This window comes from Myotis nattereri (assembly GCF_964212035.1).
Source record: "Myotis nattereri genome assembly, chromosome: 15".
Classification (NCBI taxonomy): Eukaryota; Metazoa; Chordata; class Mammalia; order Chiroptera; family Vespertilionidae; genus Myotis; species Myotis nattereri.
This window is the reverse complement of record NC_138090.1, coordinates 48,413,430-48,437,817: the sequence shown is the minus strand read 5'-3', so window position 1 is coordinate 48,437,817 and position 24,388 is coordinate 48,413,430. Positions and strand designations below refer to the sequence as shown.

Genomic DNA, 24,388 nt, shown 5'->3' with positions numbered 1-24,388 from the left:
TAAAACAGCTTCATATTTCCTGGCTGGTCTTGAACCCGGTCTAACCTTTTTTTTCCTCTTTCAGAATTGAATGTCCATCTACATCCTCCAGCTCCAGGTGGGAATACATTTCTTTATTTGTTAGCATCTGAAATGTTAGGCCCCCTCCCCACCCCTACCCCCCTGTGCCTGTGAGACAGTATCATCTTCCTGAAAGTTCCTTGCATTTCCCGGCTGTTTTACTCTTTCCTTTGCTTTTCTTCTGGCACAAAAGGCCCTCCCTGGTCATGGCAGCCAAATCCTGTATTTCAAGATCCATTTCAGCCAGCCCTCCCAGATGCCCTCCCTCACCCTTTTTCTGTGGTCCTGCCATCAGCATTTGTGGGTCTTGTTGTTTGTTTGGTTGTTACTTTTAACAACCTATTCTATGTAGAGGTATAACCCACACACCATAATATTCACCCATTTTAATATACCATTTACTGATTTTTAATAAATGCTCAGAGTGGTGTAAACATCACCTCGATTCAACTCTAGAATATCCTCCCCCCCGACCCAGAAGAACCCTGTGTTCATTTCCTGTCACCCCTACTCCCATTCCCACCAACCACAAATCTGCTTTCTCTTTAACTTGGTCTTTTCTGGACATTTCAGATGCATGTGACCTTTAGTATCTGTTTTTTTTTTTTTGTTTTTTTTTGTTTTTAAGTTAAAAAGTTAACCATGGAGCTCATATGGATCCACTGTAGATAACTATGCCTCAGTGTCTCCATTCTTGGAAGAGAGGAGCCATATGCGCATGTAGACAGCTGGTGCTCAGTTGTAACCTGTAGCTCTCATGAAGTTGAGAGTTTTAGGAGAGAAATGCAGATGTGGGAACACTGTATGGGGGTAGTCAAGCCAGTGAAAGGGTTACAGATATGGTGGTTGGTTTCTAAAACTATTTCAATCAGCAATTACTTGTTTGGGGGTTTGGCCAACATGGCTTAGAGCCGTGGTTGGCAAAATTCAGCTTGAGAGCCACATGCGGCTCTTTGGCCCCATAGTGTGGCCCTTCCTAAGCCTTAGGAGTACCCTAATTAAGTTAATAACAATGTATCTATCTATATAGTTTAAGTTTAAAAAATTTGGCTCTCAAAAGAAATTTCAATCGTTGTACTGTTGATATTTGGCTCTGTTGACTAATGAGTTTGCCAACCACGGGCCTAGAGTATAAGGTGGGGAACCGTAGCCCTTCAGCTCTCTTGCTTTTGGCGTCTGAAGGACGCTATTTTCAGAGCAGCGGACAGCAGGGTTGCTCTGTCTGCAGAGAACACAGGCTGAGGACCAGAGTGGGCCTGGGGAGGAGCCCAATGACAGGACCCAAGTCATTGGACTGAAGTAAAGAAATCATTAAACGCTGGCGTTTGTAAATCATGCACAGCACTATGTCCCACAGCACAGGGCAAGCTATAACATAGCTTCTTATACGAATAATAGTCCATTAATCATGAACATGGTAATAAGTAATTCTAATAAAATTGTTATAATAATCTATATAATAAAAGCTTAAGCGACTGTTAGGGTGGAACGACTGGTCTCTATGATGCTCACTGACCAACAGAGGCAGACGCTCATTGCAGGAGCTGCCCCCTGGTGGTCAGTGTGCTCCCAGAGGGGGAGCGGCTGCTCAGCTAGAAGCGGGGCTCATGGCTGGTGAGTGCAGCAGCAGTGGTAGGAGCCTCTCCCGCCTCCATGGTAGCGCTAAGGAGCAGCAAGCCAAGTGGTAAGGAGGGAGGGATCCCGGATTGTGAGAGGGATGGCCGACTGCCGGCTTAGGCCTGATCCCCAGGGATATTGAGCCTAAGCTGGCAGGCAGCCATCCCCCGAGGAGTCCTGGACTGTGAGAGGATGCAGACTGGGCTGAGGGACTCCCTCCACCCCCCAGTGCATGAATTTGGTGCACTGGGCCTCTGGTTTTAAATATTAAATGATAAACATAACAATATAATTAAATAGTAAAATAATAAAAGTTCTGACTTTTATTCATTTTAAAAACGAATCTTGCATCAAAATCATTTCAGGCTTATTATGAAAGATCAACCAATACTTATTAAGTTTCTGTTCTGTGCCAGCTCCTATCAGTTGATAATATGGGTCTAGCGTTGAACAGGAAACCTGTGGCCATTCCTGACAAAGGAGAAAGACTCTGAACAGGTCACTACACGTCAAATAAATGGAAAAAAAGGGGCACCAAGACGCAAGTTCAGTACAAGTGGATCTAGCATAGTGTGGACGTTCAAGGAGGTTGCATGGAGATTCACCTACAGGCTGAATAGGAGCAGGAAGGGGCGTGGCCTTGCCCGCTCCCAGAGCGGGTCACAGGTAGTCAAGGTGAGGCTGGAGGTGTTTGGGGAACCAGATCAAGAGGGAATCCTAGCCATTTCAATGCCAATTCTTGCCTTTAGAGCAATAAGTCGCTGGCAAGGTCAGGTTGAACCTTCAGAAAGAACATTCTCGCGAAGAACGATGGGAGGAGAGGTTGGGAGTATCCAGGAATAACTTACTGCCGGGGTCACGGCAAAGGCGCAATGCTCGCTGGTGACCAATGGCGCGCAGGGAAGCGAGTCACCCTGAGCGAAGCGTAGGGGCAGCCGCCTTCCGGAGGCGGAGAGATCGCTTTTCCTAGGAGAGGGCGCAAGGGGACCATAGGAAAGACCAGCATTTCAGGTTCGCAGACGGGTGTCCAGTCTCCGGGGGGGCTTGCCTGCGACGGAAGCCACCTGCTCCAGGCGGCTCCCCGCTGCGGGATGAGGTCAGGCCGCCTCTGACCCACGTGCGTTCTGTGGCGCGCACACGGGAGGGCGCCAGGGCCTGGCCACGTGGATGGGGGGCAGCGGAACGGCCACTCCTCTCGGAAGCGGGACCCGTTGACCATGTCCCCCTCTGTCCCAGAATATTTCAACGCTCCCTGCGTCTTCCCGTTTACGTACGATGACCTGACGTACTACAGCTGCATCTCCGTGCACAGCGATTATGCCTGGTGCTCCCTGGACGACAGGTTCCACGGCAGGTGGCGCTACTGCACGGCCAATGGTGAGTGTCCCTCGCGGCGGCTGTCGCGATGCCTGGGGTCCAAGAGGCGATGGAAGGCAGCGGGCTTCGCGATCTGGGGTGTTGGATACAATGGGGTCGGATCCTGGCTTCTCTGCTTGCTCTCACCACTTGGAGAGCAGTGGGTGCGGGAGAGGAACCCGGCGCTGTTAGTCTCACAATGGTCAGCCACACGGCTTCCTTTTATTATTATTATTTCTTAATCCGCACCCGAGGATATTTTTTTCCATTGATTTGTTAAAAAGAGAAACACGTGTTTTTTTTAAAAAAAAAATTTTTTTTTTTTTATTGATTTCAGGGAGAGGGAGAGAGAGATAGTAACATCAATGATGAGAGAGACTCACTGATCAGCTGCCTCCTGCATGCCCCCTACTGGGGATCGATTCTGCAACCCGGGCATGCGCCCTGGACTGGAATCAAACCCTGGACCCTTCAGTCCACAGGCTGATGCTCTATCCTCTGAACCAAACCAGCTAGGGCTTTCCATTGATTTTTTGTTGTTGTTTTTTTTTAAGAGAAAGTGGAGGGGAGAGGGGGCGGGGGAGAGAGAGAAACATTGATGTGAGAGACACACATCCGTGGGTTGCCTCCCGCCCACAGCCTGGAACCGAGGTCTGTGCCCTTGATCAGGAATCGAACCCGTGAGCCTTTGGTCCGCAGGCTCTAACCACTGAGCACTGGTCCAGGCAACCTGGAGACTCTCTATGTTCATGTTTCTCCTCCTGCTTCCCCCTCTCTCGGCAGACCCCCCCATGTGCACCTTCCCTTTCCGCTTCAGGAGCAGGCTCTTTCAGACGTGCACCAAGGCAGGCTACATTTTTAATCGGACGTGGTGCTCGCTGACCGGTAATTACGACGTGGATGGCAAATGGAAGCAGTGTTCTCCTTACAAGTACGTTGGCTGGGGAAGGATGGTGTGTGTGTGTGTGGGGGGGGGGGGTCATAGACATCTCTGAAAGTGGGGAACCCTCTGGATTGGTGGAGAGGGAAGTTGAGGTCTAGATGATCTGCTGATGGCTCAGGCCAGGGGTCAGCAAACGTTTCTGGAAGGGCCCAATAGTGAGTCACTCTGGCTTCGAAGGCTGTATGGTCTCTCACATACTCAGCTCTGCCTTGTGGCACAAACAAACAAACAAAAACAACAGCAACAAAAAACCCTGGCCGGAGGGCTCCGTGGTTAGAGTGTTGGCCGAAGGGTCTTGGGTTCAAGTCCGGTCAAGGGCACGTACCTGGGTTGCAGGTTCCCTGCAGGAGGCAACCCATCGATATGCGTCTCTCATTCAGTGTTTCTCTCTCTCCTCTTTCCCTTTCCCCACTCCCTTCTACGCCCCAAAATCAATGGAAAAAAATAGCCTCCAGTGAGGATTAACCAAAAAAAAACAGAAAGAAAACAAATAAACATGACTGTGTGCCAATAAAACTATCAACAGACCCTGACATTTAAATCTCATGTTTTTTCAGGTATTACAAAGTATTTCTTGTCTTTTGATTTCTGTTTTTGTCCACCATTTGAAAATGAGAAAACCATTATTTCATGGGCCATATAAAAACGGATGGGGTGTGGGTTGCATTTGGCCTCTGGGCTCCAGTTTGCTGGCCCCTGATTTGAATGATCTGTCCTTGACCCCACACATTGCCCCTCACCCTTGCATTTTCCCTTTTCTCTCTCCCTTTTCCCCCCTCCCCCTTACTTTCCCAATTTTTTTAAATAAAGAGATTTATTATATTTAATATATTTTTTTTATTGACTTTAAAGAGGAAGGGAGAGGGAGAGAGAGATAGAACATCAATGATGAGAGAGAATCATGGATCGGCTGCCTCCTGCACATCCCACACCAGGGGCTGAGCTTGCAACCTGGGCCTAAACTGGCAGGGGACATCCCTCTCGCAATCCCATCTGGGACCGCTGGCTCCTAACTGCTCACCTGCCTGCCTGCGTGATCACCCCTAACTGCCCTCCCCTGCTGGCCTGATCGCCCCTAACTGCCTCTGCCTCGGCCCCCAGTCACCGTGGCTTTGTCTGTGTGACCAGGAATCGAACCGTGACCTTCTGGTTCATAGGTCAACACTCAACCACTGAGCCATGCTGGCTGGGCAATAGAAAGAGATTTAAGATGGAGTGCATGGCCATATAAAATTAAACTTAATATTAATTAGAAGAAGGTGATATATGGGAAAGTGCTCATAGTCGGGGCTTGGAAGGGATGAGTGGACGCAGGACGGAGCCTTCCCTGAAACTAACGCACTAGAACAGAACACAGAGCCTCTGTACCTGCTGCAGGTGAGCAGGATTTGGGTGACCTTCACTCTCTTTGTCCATAAACATCCTTTCCCTCCACCCAGCTATTTCCGTTCTATGATATATACCATAGAAAACCTTGGACAACTGCACAAATATGTATGTAAGACGATGGCCATCACAGTGACCAAAAAAGTTAGTACAGCCATCTATACTAATAAAAGAATAATATGCTAATTAGACCAGGTCTACCGGACATCTTCTGGTCATCCTCCCTTTCTTCCAGACAAAGCCATGGTGACTGGGGGCCGAGGCAGAGGCAGTTAGGGGCGATCAGGCCAGCAGGGGAGGGCAGTTAGGGGTGATCATGCAGGCAGGCAGGTGAGCAGTTAGGAGCCAGCGGTCTCAGATGGGATTGTGAGAGGGATGTCCAACTGCCAGTTTAGGCCCAATCCCCTTTGCCCTGTGGCTTGATTTTCATGATGGAGAATTTTCCACGTGAGGACATAAATCTACACCACCTTTCTGCATGCTTTCCTAAAACTTCGAAATATGGATATACTCTTCCCCAAGTAAAGCATATTTGGATGGCTTTTAATATTTTGCTATGACCTTGACCAAATGGATACCTTCTACATTGATTTTTGAGTAAGTGTGTGAGGGTGTTTTTGTGGTATTATCAGATTATCTGAGTGAAGTCACTGGGTCAGTGGATGCGTACATGTTAAGTGTGTGTGTGTGTTAAACTTTTTAATTCTAAATTATCCTCAGGAAACATATGAATCTGCCCATTTTTAAAAACTTCCTTAACACTGAAAATCATCAATTTAATAAATTTGCTCCAAGTATGGACTACATAGCTTATGTTAATGTAATCAATTAAAATAATCAAGTAGCCTGGCCAACGTGGCTCAGTGGTTGAGCATCGACCTATGAACCAGGAGTTCACGGTTCAATTACCAGTCAGGGTTACGGGCTCGATCCCCAGTAGGGGGCATGCAGGAGGCAGCCGATCAATGAGTCTTTCTCATCATTGATGTTTCTATCTCTCTCTCCAGCTCCCATCCTCTCTGAAATCAGTAAAAATATATTTTACAAAATAACCAAGGACTGAAATACTCAATAATGGCATACTGTGCTTGAGAGTGAGAGAGAAATACTTCCACCTATCCTTTGGCCACTGACCTCTAACGCCCTTCCACCTTCCCCCATTCCACGTGCCCATGTTAGTTCTTGGGGGTAGACCAGATCTCCCACTGGGGAGAGGTTATCCTGGGAGATGGAGACGGATCCTGACCCTCACCTCTGCTTTTCTTCCACAGTTCATAGTAAGTCTCGGTGTTCACGAATGGACAGAAGTTATAGGATTCACCAGCTGCCTCTCAAAATGGATCTTCTCCCGGATCATTCTGACCAATAAAGATTTGATCCCTCTCCCACGTGGATGACTCCCTCTCTGAAACCAGGCACAGCTGAAGCTCGGTGGTAACCAGTGCCTTCCTGGCCCTGGGGGCGGGGGACCAGCAGGGCGTTGGTGGGGAAGAACTTGCATTCAAATCAAGGTCCTGAGGAATCGCTGGCAGTATCGGCTTTGGCAAGTTAACTTCTCAGAGAAACTCCAGCTTCCCCTCACACAATTCTTGAAATGTTTAATTAAGTTTAATGTACCCTTTTAATTATTGGAGGTAAAGTTCACGACGTACAATGAACTGCTTTAAAGATAGCAATGCAGTGGCACTGAGGACAGTTGCAAAGTTGTGCGAACATCACCTTTACTTCCAAAAGGTTCTCATCACGCCCTGGCTGGGTAGAGCAGTTGGTTAGAGCATTGTCCCGATATGCCAAGGTTGTGGGTTTGATTCCCAGTCAGGGCACATAGCTAGGTTGCAGGTTCAATGTCGGGCCAATAGGGGCACATGTGGGAGGCAACCAACCGATGTCTCTCTCTCTCTCTCTCTCTCTCTCTCTCTCTCTCTCTCTCTCTCTCTCTCTCCTCCTCCTCCTCCTTCCCTTCCCTCCCTCTCTCCAAAAAACCAATACCTTTGGGTGAGGATTAAAAAAAGAATCTATACTAATAAAAAGAGTAATATGCAAATTGACCAAATGACCAAACAGCAGGACGACCATCCTGATGGCCTTCCAGACAACCATGCTATGACACCCACTGGCGCCAAGCCAGCCAAGGCAGGTGCAATGCGATTGGTTGGGGGCCTGGCCATCGCCCCATGATCACCCTGCAGAGGGAGGCCCAGGCCACAGGCCATCTGGGTGATTGATCAATTGAGGGGCTCCATGACCGCCCCAAAGAGGGAGGCCCAGGCTATCCTGTGGTGGTGCTGCAGCAGGTGGGCGGAGCTTCCCTCTTGGAAGCAATCGATCGTGGGGCTCCTGTACTGTGAGAGGGCACAGGCCAGGTTGAGGGACTCCCCCGTGCCCTGAGTGCATGGATTCCGTGCACCGGGCCTCTAGGAAATAAATAAAATGATAACACTAGAATAAACTCTGTTTCATGGACTCACAACTGTAAACCTACTTTTGCCCACCCTGTAGATAACATACAACACACACATTACAGACACTCAAGATTTTCACATACAACACAGAAAACACCACATGTTGTCCATACACAACTGACACACAAGAAGACACACATCCAGTGTGTCCACAGACTACACACACAGCCATATGCATAACACATACAATACCACAGACAACATACACTCATGTACAGAAAAAATATATGACAGTACACACCCACACACATGCGTATGTACAACAGCCACACCTCACAGTTGCAGGACATATACGCACAACACACACATATACAACAGACACACCTCACATACACAAAACACATCCACACACTCTATACACACAAAATCCATAATATGTTCACGTCATCATCACACAGCTCACGCTCATGCACAAAAGACTTGCACGTACCAGCCACACAATGCAGCCATATGCAAAGCACACACACACACACACACACACACACACACACACACACCACAACACGACACTTACATCCTTGGAAAGCCCTGAGGGCCCCGCCTGGGCAGGAGCCTGGGAAGGGCCCCTGCACCTTCCCCTCCTCTGTTGCGCTCTCCTCTTTCCCCGGCTGTGGGTGATGAAAAGGGGTTAAATACATGTGATTCCCGAGGGGCTGACCAAGCCCTGGCCCTGACCTACCAGCCAACCAGGAGGGGGCTGGAGTCCAGTGGTTACGGAGCCGCAGCCCCTCCTGCCCAGCAAGCACCTGTGCAGTCACTAACAACAGATCCCTGGTCATCTGTGACCTCTGGAGGTCAACACGGGGCCCTCAGAGTGTGCGGTCTGAACCTGGGGCACCTGGGCCCGAAGTGACCCCCTCAGGCTGGCCATCAGCTGTGAGTGACCCCGAGCCTGGACCTTCTCCCCTCCTCCCTCCCTCGCTTTTCGTCCTTCCTCTCTCCATTCACTCACAGTGATGGACACCTGCTCTGTGCCAGGCACATCCGGGCTCCGGCAAGACCAAGCGCCTGTCCTCATGGACCTTACGCTCGGGTGGGGGAGACAGACTTAGCAGCTAAGCAAGGGAGACACACGGTGTGACAATGGGGCCCAGGCGAAGGGGAACCGTGAGGCAGTGAGAGGGACAGGGAGGCGGGAGGGGAAGGTGTGCAGTCTTAGCTGGGGTGGTCAGGGGAGGCCTCCCTGAGGAGGTGGCATTTGTGCGTAGACAGAGGGAGGCAGGGCATGAGCCGTGCAGGCGGCAAAGGGAAGAGTCCCGGGGCAGGGAGCAGACTGAGCTTGGCATGTCAGAGGCCCGAGGAGGCCAAGTGCCCAGGGAGGTGCATCAGGGGGGAGTGGAACAGAGAGGTTGGAGGTGACAGGCTGGGGCAGCGCGTAGGGCCCTGGGGGCCATGATGAGGTGCCGGGAGCCACAGAGGCTCTGGGCAGAGGAGCGATAGGACTAGACAAGTTTCACGGTCCCCTGGACCTTGTCTACAGAGTGGAAGCAGGGGAGAGGGAGGAGGCTGTAGAGAGAGTGCTAGTCCGGGTCCTTGGAGAGGCAGACGCCGAGGTGGGGTTAAATGGGATTATACACCAAGGACTTTTTTTAGGGGAGACGCTCCTGTGAGAACAGTAGAGAAGGAACCGGGAAGGCTGGGAGAGCCATGGGCTGAGACCCCTAGGGAGAGAGAGGAAGAGAGAGGGTGGAAGTGTGTGGACCACCACGTGGTCTAAGGGACATTGCCGAGGCTGTCAGAAGTCCCGCGTCTCCCAGGAAGGGGCCTGCCTCAGTCTCCCCAGCGCACTCAGGCATTGGCAGGGCGCAGCCCACGGGGGGTGGGGAGGAGCGCTGGGAGTGGATTTCGGGGGACAGCTGCTGGGCTTGTGGCTAAGTAAACTCCAGCCATTGGAGGCTGCAAGGCGCCCTCTGGTGGTGACCGAGCACAATGACCCATCAAGAGATGATGGGGTGGCCAGGATGGCAGCGGTGGGTGAGGAGAAGTGAGGGGACCACGGAGATGTTCCGAATATCAAACTCACAGGATTTGCTGCTGGTGGACATGAAGCAACAGAGAATGAGAGGAGTCATGAACAAGCCCAAGGGTTTTAGCCTGAGCTACTCTAAGGCTACAGAATCCATGAACTGAGGTGAGAAGATTCGGGGAAGGAGTCTGTGCAGGGGCGGGAAGCAGGCCCACTTTTACATGGTCACGTAGCAGGGAGATAGAGACAAAGGGTTACATGCATCGATTTTCCTCCTCTTTTCCTCCTCTTTCCTTCCGATTTCAGTCATTAAACCAAAAAGATCTATTTTGTTCTCTCTCTGCTGATCCACGTGTGGGACGCTTGGTGGTAGACAGCCATGGCTCTCAGAGCTCACAGCTACTCGGGGCGAGGAGAGCGAGCCTCAGGCAGGGAAAACACAGTGTCCTAAGTGCTGCTGGGGCAGGAGAGGATTTGGGGAGCCCAAAGGCAGCCCCCCTCACCAGTCAGCGGGATGTGGGAAGGCTCATGGTGAGAGGTGGTGTCTACCATGAGGTCTGAAGGCCCAGTAAGTTCGTGAGGGAGAGCAGTCTCGGGGAGGAGCCTTCCAGAGAAGGAAGAGGAGAGGGGGTGGTTTTGAGGCAAGAGGGAACATGAATTGAAGCAGGATTTTGCTCCTGGATTGAGAGTAGGTGTTGTGGAGGGGTGAGTGGTGGGGCTGGAGGAGTCTGCAAGGGTGAGTGAGGGCAGCTGAGCCTGAGTTAAGAACCAGAGAGATCTTCCCCTGGGACTCCCCTGTGCCCTCCTTTGAGCACACCCTCACTTTCCCTTCTCCTCTCCTTCCCTCACAGGCACGCATCTCCTCAACTCTAAGGGACCCCACGGGCCTTGCAACCAGGAGAGCAATGGGCGGCAGCAGCGCATCCTGGGTTAATCCCCTGAACCTGTCCCCAAAGCTCCCTTTTCTCTGACTCTCCGAGCTGACAGCCGCCCCACCCACCGTGGCTCCCTTCTTTCCCGTGAAGTTTCTAGAGCCAAAGCAGCCCCCTCCAGGCTCTCCCCTTGCTCCCACCCTTGGCCCTTCCTTGTGTCACAGTCCCGGCTTTATTTAGGAAATGTACCCTCACAACCACCTGAGCTCCTGTCGTGAAACCTTTCCCGCACGAAGTCAGGAGCCCACACACTACAGCTCCAACCAATTGAGCTCAACACATTTGTAATCCACCCATGTTTCTACATCCCCTGAGCTCTCGTTGTTGCATTCCTGGTTCTCTCCCAAGAATTCAAACTCAGATTACCCAATAGTGTGCTCCGAATGACTTCACGGTTGCTCAATATCCTCAACCGTGTGGTCATCTATTCGTTACGATATCTACTTCTCTCTGGCAGCAGGCAGCACCTCCACACACTGGAGCGGTTAATGATTGCTCTGTCTTTGCTATAAAAGGGGATCTGGCGACAGCTGCCACCGCGGGTGGCTACGGCTGGCGCTCTCACAGCAGCTACAGAGAGCTCGCGGTGATGTCAGATGGGTATGTGTGGTTTGAAGGGATCCCTTTCCCTGTGGTGGACTGCACCCCTGAACACCTGAGAGCAATGCAGGATTTCGTGTTTAAGGATGAAGATGTCTTAACAGTGTCTTTCCCCAAATCAGGTAAGGAAGCCGGACCAGACACCGAGGCTGGCTGGGCCTATGTCCCTCCGCCGTTCACTAAGGGCATGGAGAGCTTTCTCTTTGCCAGCCAATGACATGGCTGTGGGGGCATAGAGCTCTGCCCGGATGCCAACGATATCCAGAGAGGAGGAGGTGGCCAGGCTGTTACACAGGAAGATGAGTGTTTGGAGGGGGTCATGGAAGGCCTTAGGGGAACCCATAGGAGCACATCCTAGAGCGGATTTGGGTGCTTGCATGCAGAAGTGGAGGCGATGAACAGTGACGTCCTTACAGAAAAAATAGAAGGAAAGGGGCCCTGGCTGGTGTTGCTCAGTGGTGAGAGCATCAGCTCAAGCACCGAAGGGTCTCAGGTTTGATTCCTGGTCAAGGGCACGTATCTTGGTTGCAGGTTTGATCCTGGCCCCAGTTGGAGCAAGTGCCAGAGACAACTCTCTCACATCAATGTTTCTCTCTCTCCTCCTCCTCCTCCTCCTCCTCCTCCTCCTCCTCCTCCTCCTTCTCTTTCTCCTTCTTTCTCCTTCTCCTTTTTCTTCTTCTCTCTAAATTCAATCAATAAATAAAATTTTAAAACAGAAAGTGGTTAAGAAGGTGCAGTTTATCACACTGTTTTTAAAAGTCAGATTGTAAGAATGAGTGACCATCCTTTTTCCTTCTTTATCCAGGAACTAACTGGTTGGTTGAAATCCTCTGCCTGATATACTCCAAGGGAGACCCCACGTGGGTCCAATCTGTGCCTATCTGGGAACGCTCTCCCTGGGTAGAGAACACGCATGGGTATCAAATCCTAAAGGATAAGGAAGGCCCACGCCTCATCACCTCCCATGTCCCCATCCACCTCTTCCCCAAGTCTATCTTCAAGTCCAAGACCAAGGTCAGTGCACAATGGTCGAGCTATGTTTGATTCCTGCTTTTCCACCTCCCACGTGCCTGGAGACCTGGCGGAGTGGCCATGCCACCCAGTAGGTCTGGGGTGGGGCCGAGAGTGCGCATTTGGCGAGGCCACGGTCCATACTTGCGCCAGAGGTAAACCAGAGGCAAAGCGAAATGGTGATGCCAGGATCTCAGAAAACCACGTTTTAAACCCCAGCGGAATTTATAACTGTGTTCCATACTAGACGACTCCCCCTTTTGTCGCTCTAAAAAATAATTAGCCGATCTTAATTAAAAAACTGCCTCCTGCCACTCAGGTAGAAGCAGCAGACACTGAGTTCGGCTGCTAGAGAGGCAGGAAATTCATAATTCAAGGCTAAGTCTGGGTTGAATGCTCGGGCATCATGATGGTTTTACTAACCGCTCTGTCTTCCTATGTCTAGCTGTCTATTGGGTGTAGCAGCCACACGAATCTCTCATGGGCTAACCGATGATCCCCAGAAGGGATGTGGAAATCCAGGACCTGGCATAGCTCAGATGACTTTTAGAAACACCCCTTCCTGGAAGGTGCTCATTGGTTTGTGACTTAAAAATACGTTTAATGCTTAAATTCGATGGCGAAGCTCAGAATAATGTTCTCTTCTCTCGGAGAGTTCACAATGTGTGACAGCACCATGAAGCTTTTTTTCTTTAATTTTTAATTTTTCAATTACAGTTGCTAGTCAATAGTTTCAGGTGCACAGCATAATGGTTAGACATTTGTATAACTTATGCAGTGGTCCCCAATAAGTCTAGTACCCACCTGGCACCAGACATATTACCACAATATCACTGACTATATTCCCTTTGCTCTACTTTACATCCTCAAAGAAATCTAAAACACTAATTTGAAAAGGCACATGTATCCCTGTGTTCATTGCAGCATTATTTACAACTAGAGACCCAGTGCATGAAATCGTGCACTCAGGGGCAGGGTCCTTCAGCCCGGCCTGCACCCTCTCGCAGTCTGGAAGCCTTCAGCGGATGTCTGACTACCAGCTTAGGACATCCTTTGGGCTGCCGCGGAGGCAGGAGAGGCTCCTGCCACCGCCGCTGCCCTCGCCAGCGGTGAACCTGGCTTCTGGCTGAGAGGCACTCCCCCTGTGGGAGCACACTGATCACCAGGGGGCAGCTCCTGCGTTGACTGTCTGCCACCTGGTGGTCAGTGCGCATCATAGCAACCGGTCGTTCCGCCGTTTGCTTGATTTGCATATTAGCCTTTTATTATATAGAATAGTCAAGACATGGAGCAACCCAAGTGTCCTTCAATAGGCAATTGGAGAAAGAAAATAAAGTGTTTTTTTTCTTTTTAACTTGTCACTTCTCAAGCTTGTTTATGACACACCTATTATTATAAATGGTGTTAAGCATATTCATATTGTGATTTCTCGGTGTTTGTTAAATCCCCGTGTGGGGAAGCTGAGGCCTAGAGAGAGCTGGGGCCTGGAATCACGTCACAAAGAAAGTTGGTGCTGAATCCGGATTCTTGCACCTGTGTGCCTGTCTGTGTGCCAACCTGGAGTATCAGCTTGTTGAATCCTTGCCTATGCACACAGCTGCGTAACTGCCTCTCAGATCCAGATGTGGCATTTTACTCCCCCCCAAAATTCCCTCACGCGCTTCCCAGTCAATGCTCACCCACAGCGGCGACCACCCGCTGACTCTAACTCTATAGATTCGTTTGCTCATCCTCCAACGTCACTTACATACACTTAGACCATACAAACGTCTGCTGAGTATTGGTGAATGTAGCATGATTTCTTAGTCCTCCCTCCTATTAGTAATCTTTAAACTATAGAAAGTAAATATAATCCCGCTCACCTTCCAAAGCCTCTGGTTGCTTCCCAATGTGCGTAGACATAATGTCCCCGAAGGAAGGGACGATGCTTTCTTTTTCCATTGTTATATTCTTGATATTATCCCGGGAACTTTAAAATATGTATTTGACTAACGAATGCAATAGCTAACTTATTAAAAGAATCCATTGAGCCTTAGCCAGTGTGGCTCAGTGATTGAGCGTCAGTCGACCTATGAACCAGGAGGTCACAGTTTGATTCCTGGTCAGGGCACATGCCCAGATTGCAGGCTCGGTCCCCAGTAGGGGGCATGCAGGAGGCAGCTGATCAATGATTCTCTCTCATCATTAATGTCTCTATATCTCCCTCTCCCTTCCTATCTGGAAACAATAAAAATATATTTTTTAAAAGAACCCATTGAGCCTTAGCTAGTTTGCTCAGTGGTTAGAGCCAATCACTGAAGGGTTGCAGATTTAATTCCAGTCAAGGGCATGTACCTCCGTTGCAGGCTTGATCCCTGTCCTTGGTCGGGGCATGTGTGGGAGGCAACCAATTGACGTGACTCTCACACCTCAACGTTTCTCTCTTTCTGTCTCTTCCCTTCCCTCCCACTCTTTCTAAAAATCAATGGAAAAACAACCTCAAGTGAGGATTAGCAAAAAAATAGAATAAAGAACCCATTGACATTTAATCGGCATTTCCTAGGAACTGGCTTTTTGTTCTCTGTTTTTGTGAAGATGAGGAAGGATGGGAAACTTCCATCGTCCCACTTTTGTCTTCCAGGTGATTTATCTCATCCGAAATCCCAGAGATATTCTCGTGTCTGGTTACTTTTTCTGGATTATTTCCAAGTTTGTGAAGAGACCAGAGTCCCTGGAACAGTATTTCGAGTGGTTCACCCAAGGACACGGTGAGTGAAAATCTGTAAAATATGGCAGCTGGGGGTTTGTCAGGGTCCTTTGTCAGACCCCATCACATAGCCCACCTGCTGCTCCACATCCCACTCCCCCGGGGGACAGGGCGCATCACCATTGGAACCCAAGGCTTCCAATTCCACGGCCTCTCTCCGATCAGAACCCCAGCCGGCCTTTCAGCTTGCCCCTCCCCACACCCCAGCTGCCTGATACTAACACGGAGCACTCAGCTTCTTCTCCTCTCTCTTCCCACGTGTGGCTTTCTAAGGGTCAGCTTTTCATTGGGCTGCTGAACAACACAAGCCTGACTTGCCACTGTTTTTCCAGATGCATCCTTACCAAGCTCCCTTTATCCTCTTGTCCTTTTGGTCGCAAAGGTGTATGTGTCACCCTCGGATCTCCATCCTTTTCATTTCGCAGAGACTCTAGGCTTTCTCAGATCATTGAAATTTTTCACTTTCCCCCAAAACTATATGATGAGCCCCATAGTTCAGCAGTGACATGTCTCCCTGGCTTCAGACCTGTTTCTTTAAAGCCTACGGACATCTACCTGGAGAACCACAGGAACCTCGAATTCAATATGTCCAAGATGGAACGCATTGCCCCCAATGGCTCCTACTGCGTATTTATCTCATTAAATAAACTAGAGGCCCACTGCACGAAATTCGTGCACTTGGGGGCAGGTCCCTCAGCCAGGCCTTTGCCCTCTTGCAATCTGGAAGCCCTTGGAGGATGTCCTAAGCCATCAGTTGGACATTGGACATCCTTAGCGCTGCTGCAGAGGCAGGAGAGGCTCCCGCCACCACCGCTGCACTCGCCAGCCTTGAGCCCTGTGGGAGCGCACTGACCACCAGGGGGCAGCTCCTGCGTTGAGTGTCTGCCTCATGGTGGTCAGTGTGCATCATAGCAACCGGTTATTCTGTTGTTCGGTCGATTTGCATATTAGCCTTTTATTATATAGGATAGAACCATCCCTCATCCAAGGGCATGAGTCTGAGGTCCCCAAGTCTCACCTTTTTTCCGCTCCACTTCCCCAGGCCCCCCACCTCTTTCCTTTACCCAAATCCCACAACCTTGAGTAATGTCTTCATCCTGGTCTCTGCTAAAATGCCTCCATATTTAGAGAAATCTCCCTTTTCAACACAATATAAAATAGCCCCCCTCCTCATCTCTATAGTAGTATTCCCCTCCCCCTTAGTACTCATCACCGATGAGTATGTATTCTGACTCTGTTTATTCCGCCTGTCTCCCCGACTGAAATGTGAGCTCTTGGGGTTGTTCGTTCTTGACCCCAGGTCCTCCAGTGGTGCTTGCTACACAGCACGCAGCTGATACGCCTTCCTAAATAATGAGCATTTATTTGCGATCCCTTTCACTATTACTCCCCACCTAGATTAACGTAACAGACGTGGCGGTGTCCTCGTCTACATGCCCTTTAGTCTTTCTAGGCTATGTTGCAATCACCTGTTACGTGTGGACAAGTACACAGTCCCTGAAGTGTTTGCCCTCGGCATAAAGGTCACTTTTCAAAGCCCACAGTCGTGTTTCTCTCTCTTTTTTGTCTAAAGTTTTACATATGTCTCCTTTTCCCCCAATTGACCACCCCCCCCCGCCCCCTTCCCCAGCCATTCCCACCCCGGGCAAGCCCCCACCACCCCAGTGTCTATGTCCATTGGTTATGCTAGTATGCATGCATACAAGTCCTTTGGCTGCTCTCTAACTGCCCCCGCCCCCCCGCCCGCCATTTGTCTCTGGATCTATTCTTGTTCATCAAATGATGTTGATCATTATATCCCACATATGAGTGAGATCATGTGCTATTGATCTTTCTCCGACTGGCTTATTTCACTTGGCATAATGCTCTCCAGTTCCATCCATGCTGTTGCAAATCCACAGTCATATTTCTTGTTGAGCTGATCCTGGCTGAACTCTTCAGCCCCATCTCCTGCTTTGCTGCAGGCTACTCTTTCAGAAAAAAAAGGCCAAGTGAAGCCCAATGGGGCAAGCCAGAGAAAACAGGCCTTGGAGACAGGTTCAGGGGGTTAGCCTGGGAGGAGCCCATTGCTGCCCTGGGTGCAAGTCTCCTGGGGACCCTTAGAGCTTAGGAGATGCAGGCCTGTGGGGGAAGAAGAAGGGGAGAGGGGAAGGGAAAGGCACAGGAATGCTCCTGGGTGGAGGAGAGTGAGCCTCAATTCTTTTTTGGATGCATTTCATTTCTTCTTAGATCATGACATCTTTATATTACACTAGAGGCCTGGCGCACAAGATTTGTGCACTCAGGTGTGTGTGTGTATAGGGGGGTCCCTCAGCCCAGCCTGCACCCTCTCGCAGTCTGGGAGCCCACAGGGAGCAGGCCTAAGCCCCCAGTCTAATATCCTTAGCACTGTTGCGGAGGGGGAAGAGGCTCCCACCACTGCCACTGCACTCGCCACTCATGAGCCTGGCTTCTGGCTGAGAGGTGCTTCCCCTGTGGGAGCGCACTGACTGACCACCAGGGGGCAGCTCCTGTACTGAGCGTCTGCCCCCTGGTGGTCAGTGCGCATCATAGCGAGTGGTCGATTTGCATTTATTTTTTTCCCTCCAGCTGGGGCCAAGGAAGTGCCCGATTGCGGCCCTCAAGGCTCCGAGGCAGGGCGTCCAGCCTTTTATTATATAGGATTTTCCAGTTGTTTGTGCCTGATTTGGGGGGGATGTAACTGATTTTAAATGTTGATTGGGGATTCACCAATCTGAATGAACTCTATTCTTAATTCTAACTTTGGTTCTCTAGGAAGCATAAATGTAACCTTTAAGCAATGACTATTATCTTAATTTCTAATACCTATATATTGTCTTTACTTTTTCTCTTTTACCTCATTGGCCCGGGCTCTGGGACAATATTGAATAGCAGTGCATCCCATAGTGTATAATTCTCTCAATATACTCTTGTATGCAAGTTGATAATATTTTGTTGAAGATTTTAAAAAATGTTTTTATTATTGATTTTATAGAGAGGGAGGAAGGGAAAGGGAGAGAGAGGTAGAGAAACATCGATGTGAGAGAGTAACATTGATCAGCTTCCTCTTGCATCCCCCAACCAGTGATCAAGCCCACAACCTGGGGAACTGAACCGGTGCCCTCTCAGTGCATGGGATGACACTCAACCAACTGAGCCACACCCGCCAGAGCTTCGCTCATTTTTAAGTGATAGATTAACTGAGTAGAATTCTCAGCTGATAATTCCCCAGTACACTTTGGGGTCAAGAAGGGGTTAGGTATGGTAGGCAGCCATTAAAAAGCATAAAATAGTTAAAATATAGAGGATGGAGTGAGAAGATTTACCTCCTGGGAAGATAATATAAAATACAGGGAAAGGCAGTTTTCAAGGAGATGTGCCTGAGAATTTCCTGCATCGATGAAGTCTCAGGTTGAAGAATCACACCAAGCCGCACAAAGAATTATGACAAATTATTCTTCACCTGGTCTCTAGGAAAGCTGCAGTGGGGAAAAAGGAAAGAAAATCTTAAACCAGAGAAAAGGCAGATAATTTCCAAAGGAACAGTAAGTACAACAGCAACAATGATAGCAAGAAGACAACCCAAAATTCTAAATGGTGAACAGATTTGGGGCAGCAAGAATACCATTCTTGTATGGCTCTGACAAGGTCTTCTTAGAGACCCTTGGAAATTGGGTACAGCCTTGGTTGGTAACTCGGTTGGAGCATCCCCCTGATACACCAAAGTTGTGGGTTCTATCCCTGGTCCAGGCACATACAAGAATCAACCAATGAGTCCTGGCCAGTGTGGCTCAGTTGGCTGAGTGTTGTCTGTGCACCAAGAGGTTGCTGGTTCAATTCCAGGTCAAGGCACATGCCATGGTTGCAGGCTTGATGCCCAGTAGGGGGCGTACAGGAGGCAGCCAATCAATGTTCTCTCTACCTCTCTCTCTCATATCAATAAAAAAAACATAAAAAAAAAAATAGAATCGCCCTAACCGGTTTGGCTCAGCGGATAGAGCGTCGGCCTGCGGACTGAAGGGTCCCAGGTTCGATTCTGGTCAAGGGCATATACCTTGGTTGAGGGCACATCCCCAGTAAGGGGCGTGCAAGAGGCAGCTGACCGATTTTCTCTCTCATCGATGTTTCTAACTCTCTATCCCTCTTCCCTCCTCTCTGTAAAAAAAATCAATAAAATACATTAAAAAAAAAAAAAAGAATCAACCAATGAGTACACGAATAAGTGGAGCAACAGATCTCTCTCCCCCTCCTTTCCTCTCTCTCTCTCTCTCTCAAATCAATTCCAAAAATTTTTTTAAATAAGAAAACTGGGTACAGAGCCTGCTCTCAATGACCCAGGCTCAGACAAGGTGAATGCCTGATGTTGGATAATAATTTCCCATCTCTGCACTCATTCATTCAGCAAATAGTTATGTGCCAGGCATGGTGTGAGCAAGTGTGCCCACAAGACTGAACGTGACAGGTGGGTCCCTGCTGTCACAGTCTGTAACCCACAGCTCTCTCTGCCTCCCCCGCACAGTGGCGTTTGGATCGTGGTTTGACCACACCCGTGGCTGGATGTCCTTGAGAGGGCAGGAGAACGTTTTGATAGTGAGTTATGAAGAGCTAAAACAGGTAACTATTGCTCCTGTGGTTCGCACACAGTCTCATCACCATCGTCACTCCCTCTAGCTTCCATCCACTCCTCTGTGTCTCTAGTCCACCTTCTCCGTCGAAGTTTAGCCTTGTGAAGGGTCATTGGGAGTGAAAGAAGCTCCCTGGTCTCCATCGCCCCACTTCTGGTTGGCACCCCCAAGCGCCATGCTCTACTTCTTCATGTGTTCTTTGTTCCCTCTGATACCTTTTTATTTAATGTTTGCATTGGTTTTAGAGAAAAAGGAAGGGGGAGAAAGAGAAACATGGATTGGTTGCCTCCCACATGCACCCCAACTGGAGACTGAACCCACAACCTTGACATTTGCTCTTTCTTTTCACCTCCTCCCCTTTCTTCATCCTGGTCACGTTCAACTCACCACTTCTCATTTCTGTGCTGCTCCTCACTTCCTCTCCCTCCTCCTTCTCCTTCTGCTCCTCATTATGCCATTCATTCCCTCCTTCTCATCTCCTGTCTATGCTCTTTATCTTTCATATCCTTTCTTTTGCTCTTTCTTCTTCTAGGACACAAGAAGTGTTGTACAGAAGATCTGTCGCTTCCTGGGCAAGAAATTAGAACCAGAAGAGCTGAACTCACTCCTCAAGCATAGCTCCTTCCAGGTCATGAAAGAAAACAAGATGTCCAATTACACTCTCCTGCGTGGTTGGCTTATAGAGGATAAGAATGGGTCACTTATGAGAAAAGGTAAAAGCAAATGGTCCGACTTCAGAAGGTATCAGAGCATGTAGAGGGCATTCTTGTGCTTCCAGCAGGACACCAGCAGCTGGGACTAAGGGAGTGTTTGAACTTATCAACCTTAACTGTTCATCACCCAGAGAACTTCTCACATGCTCTTATCAGGGAGTCTCTTTTCAGAGTACTGATGTGGGCTGCAGACACCTGGAGGAAGTTGGTTAGACCCGGAATGGTCATCTGAGTTAGGCAGGTCATTCAGATTCTCCCTTCTACGAATTTGGTGTGGGGGATATCCACTCTGCTAGTGGTGCCCAGGTGAATTCTCCACACCTGCCAACCTGCCAGCTGTGATTGTCCTGGGAAGTGAGGACAGGAGTGGGGTTGGTCATGGTGCCAGCCCATGGCTGAGTTAGCATAGAGAATGATTCTGAACAACGAAATGTATAAACAATGACTCAACTGGAGAGAAGAAAGACAAGAGAGGAGAGACTTTTCTCTTCGCTGAGAGCCTGTCTTGCGATCAGACCCTATGGGGAATGATTAATCATGTTCATATCTTTGGGCTAAAGATTAGTGAAGTATTCCACTGCATGGAAGAGGAGGAGCCCATTTCCCCAGAGCCCTATAGTTCAAGTATATCCAGGATGATCCATGGAAGAAAGAAATTAAATGCTTCAAAAGACCTCGAATAGGTGGGGCCACCACCCAGGGCAGAGGGCATGGGGCCACCACCCCAGTGGGCCAGGAGGTCAGAGCATCAAGACAAAGAGGCTGATTCTCCATCCTTACAATGGTTCTCAACCTTCCTAATGCTGCAACCCTCATGTTGTGGTGACCCCCAACCATAAAATTATTTTCATTGCTACTTCATAACTGTAATTTTGCTACTGCAGGATGTATTTTCATTGTTACAAATTGAACATAATTAAAGCATAGTGATTAATCACAAAAACAATATGTAATTATATATGTGTTTTCCGATAGTCTTAGGCGACCCCTGTGAAAGGGTCGTTCGATCCCCAAAGGGGTCGCGACCTACAGGTTGAGAACCGCTGTTTTAGAGAGAGGAGAAGGGAGAGAGAAACAATGATATGAGAGAGAATACTGATTGGTTGCCTTTGGTATGTGCCCCAACTGGGGAATTGGACCCAAAACCTACGTATGTGTCCTGACTGGAAATAGAGTCCAAAACCTTTTGGTGTTTGGGTCAACACTCCAACCGACCGAGCCACACCTCTCAGGGCCCATTGTAATTTTTAAAATGTTTATTTATTGCTTTTAGAGAGAGTGGAAGGGAGAGGGAGAAACATTGATTTGTTTTTCCACTTATTTATGCATTCATTGGTTGATGTTTTTAAAAAGATTTTAAAATTGATTTTTAGAGAGAGAGGACAGGTGAGGGGGGGGGGAGAGAGAGAGAGAGAGAGAGAGAGAGAGAGAGAGAGAGACACTGATTGGCTGCCTCCCGCATGCACCCACTGGGGACCACGCCTCCAACCCAGCTTATAAAGGAGACATGTGCCCTGACCAGAAATCAAACTGGCAACCTTTTGGTGCACAGGACGATGCCCAACCAACTGAGACACACCGGCCAGGGCCATTGCTTGATTCTTGTATGTGCCTTGACCAGGGATCCAACCCATACCTTGGCGTACTGGGACAATGCTCTAACCAACTGAGCTACCTGGCCAGGACCATACCATTGTATTTGGGAAGCAGACCACATGTTTGGTTCCGCAGGTTCACCTGCACAGAAACATTCTCTCGATCTGATGCTGCATCCAGGGTAGCCATATTGAATTTACAGAGGTTCTGGTTCCTCAAGTGCTCAATCTGGCTCACTCAAAGTCAGGTGTGATACGGAGGATAAGAATCTAGTATAATAAAAATTGTTCTGGTAATGAAGGTGATGAACGCAAGAGTAACAGCAGATGTTTATAGAGTACCAATTATTTGTTAGACATTCTGTTATATGATTTCTATGCCTATAAGTATATAATATATTTTACTAACTTACATATGATTATATATTATTCTGTTGTATATTAATTTAATCAATTTATTAATTTAGTTAAGATATTAATATAACATCAAAGTATTAATTTATATGATATAAAAATAATATAATAATAAATTAAGAGCATGGCTTCTGATGTCAAAATCTTTTGCTTCAAATAGTCTGAGGAGGGGGATGCCTAGCATGTTTAAGGCAGAATGAGAAGACTCAACATGATGGAGCTGAGTAAGCAAGCAGATGGCCATAAGAGGTGGAGTCAGCCCTAGCCAGTTTGGCTCAGTGACTAGAACGTCGGCCTGTGGACTGAAGGGTCCTGGGTTCAATTCTGGTCAAGGGCACACGCCCAGGTTGTGGGCTTGATCCCCAGTAGGGGGCATGCAGGAGGCAGCCGATCAATGATTCTTTCTCACATTGATGTTTCTAAATCTACCTCTCTGAAATCAATAAAAATATATATTTTAAAAAAAGAGATGGAGTCAGAGAACTGAGAGGGGACCACATCACCAGAAGCCCCGTGGAAGCCATAAGCACGCTCACTGAGTGAAACCTCAAGTCCTTGGAGAAGTGGAGCAGGAAGTGACATGATCTGGAATCAGGTCATCTTGTTTCTCTAGGAATCTAGGTAGCTGATGTGCTGAGGAAAGCTTATAGAGGAGACAGACTCAAAACAGAGAGACTAACTAGAAGTCTAATACAATAATCCAGGTGAGAAATGAGGTTGGCTGGGGCCAAGGTGGTAGCAAGAGAAGTGGTGAGAAGTGTCGTGCTTCTAGCTGCATCAGAACGCAGAGCTGCATGTATCACTGATGAATTGTGTACATGGTAGGCTGGGAGAGAGGAGAAGGTAGGAAATAGTTTCCAGACGAGGTGACCGTGTAAATGGGTAAGACTGCAGGCAGTCAAAGGCCCACCATGACCACTGGCCTTTCTGCTATATCAGCTGCAATTTCCATGTCAAGGGGAGAGAGGGATAGGCCGAGAAGGAGATGTCTTGGGGCCTTGGGACCTACCCCTCCATCTGATATGAGTCTCTATTCTATGTTTGCCAGGCATTTCTGGAGACTGGAAAAATCATTTCACAGTGGCCCAAGCTGAAGTCTTCGAAAGGATATTCCAGGAGAAGATGGCGGGCCTCCCTCCAGAGCTGTTCCCATGGGGATAGTGCTCAACGATGTCTAGAGCTCACGGAGATAAATATTTGTCCTCCTGCCTGTGTACATGTGAATGACTGCTGGCAATTGCATAAAACCTGTTACTTCATCCTGGAGCTTTGAATCATCAGCTTTCTGAACTTTGACGACGTGACTGTTAAAAATGACTAGGGTAGTCCAGTCAGTGTGGCTCAGTGGTTGAGCGACAACCTATAAACCAGGAGGTCACCGTTGATTCCCGGTCAGGGCACATGCCCAGGTTTTGGGCTCGATTACCAGTAGCAGGCCGTGCAGGAAGCAGCTGATCAATGATTCTCATCATTGATGTTTCTCTCGCTCCCTCTCCCTTCTGCTTTGAAATCAACAAAAAATAAAATGAAAAAAAATTACCAGGATACCTATAATTCACTGTATGGCATCCCAGCTTTAAAAAAAAAACACATTTAATACATACAGAATGCAAGTATTACCCAAAGCTATGCCAAATTTTTTTTATAAAAATAAAAAATTAGCCAAAACCGGTTTGGCTCAGCGGATAGAGCGTCGGCCTTTGGACTGAAAGGTCCCAGGTTCGATTCCGGTCAAGGGCATGTACCTGGGTTGCGGGCACATCCCCAGTGGGGGATGTGCAGGAGGCAGCTGATGGATGTTTCTCTCTCATCGATGTTTCTAACTCTCTATCGCTCTCCCTTCCTCTCTGTGAAAATCAATAAAATATATTTAAAAAAATAAAAAAATTAAAAATTAAATGACAGAAGTTAGGTATCTTCCCAATTGGTTATTATTATCATGACCTTGCAGTGTATAATTCC

At 48.6% G+C, this 24,388-nt stretch overlaps 2 protein-coding genes across 2 annotated transcripts; both read left to right on the top strand.

Moving 5' to 3' along the window:
• Nucleotides 1–2,549: 2,549 nt before the first annotated feature.
• Nucleotides 2,550–10,724, top strand: LOC308530647 (binder of sperm protein homolog 2-like; the record flags this gene model as incomplete). The annotated part of the gene is made up of 5 exons (XM_081107344.1): nt 2,550–2,602; nt 2,648–2,688; nt 2,914–3,054; nt 3,817–3,972; nt 10,642–10,724. The coding sequence occupies 5 exons, from the start codon at nt 2,550–2,552 to the stop codon at nt 10,722–10,724; spliced, it is 474 nt and encodes a 157-aa protein (XP_080963470.1).
• Nucleotides 10,725–11,311: 587 nt separating this feature from the next.
• On the top strand, nt 11,312–23,587 carry SULT2A1 (sulfotransferase family 2A member 1; the record flags this gene model as incomplete). Its single annotated transcript, XM_081107342.1, has 6 exons — nt 11,312–11,444; nt 12,128–12,336; nt 14,954–15,080; nt 19,599–19,693; nt 20,237–20,417; nt 23,475–23,587. 6 exons carry the CDS (start codon nt 11,312–11,314, stop codon nt 23,585–23,587), a joined length of 858 nt encoding a protein of 285 aa, XP_080963468.1.
• Between the last annotated feature and the right edge of the window lie 801 nt (nt 23,588–24,388).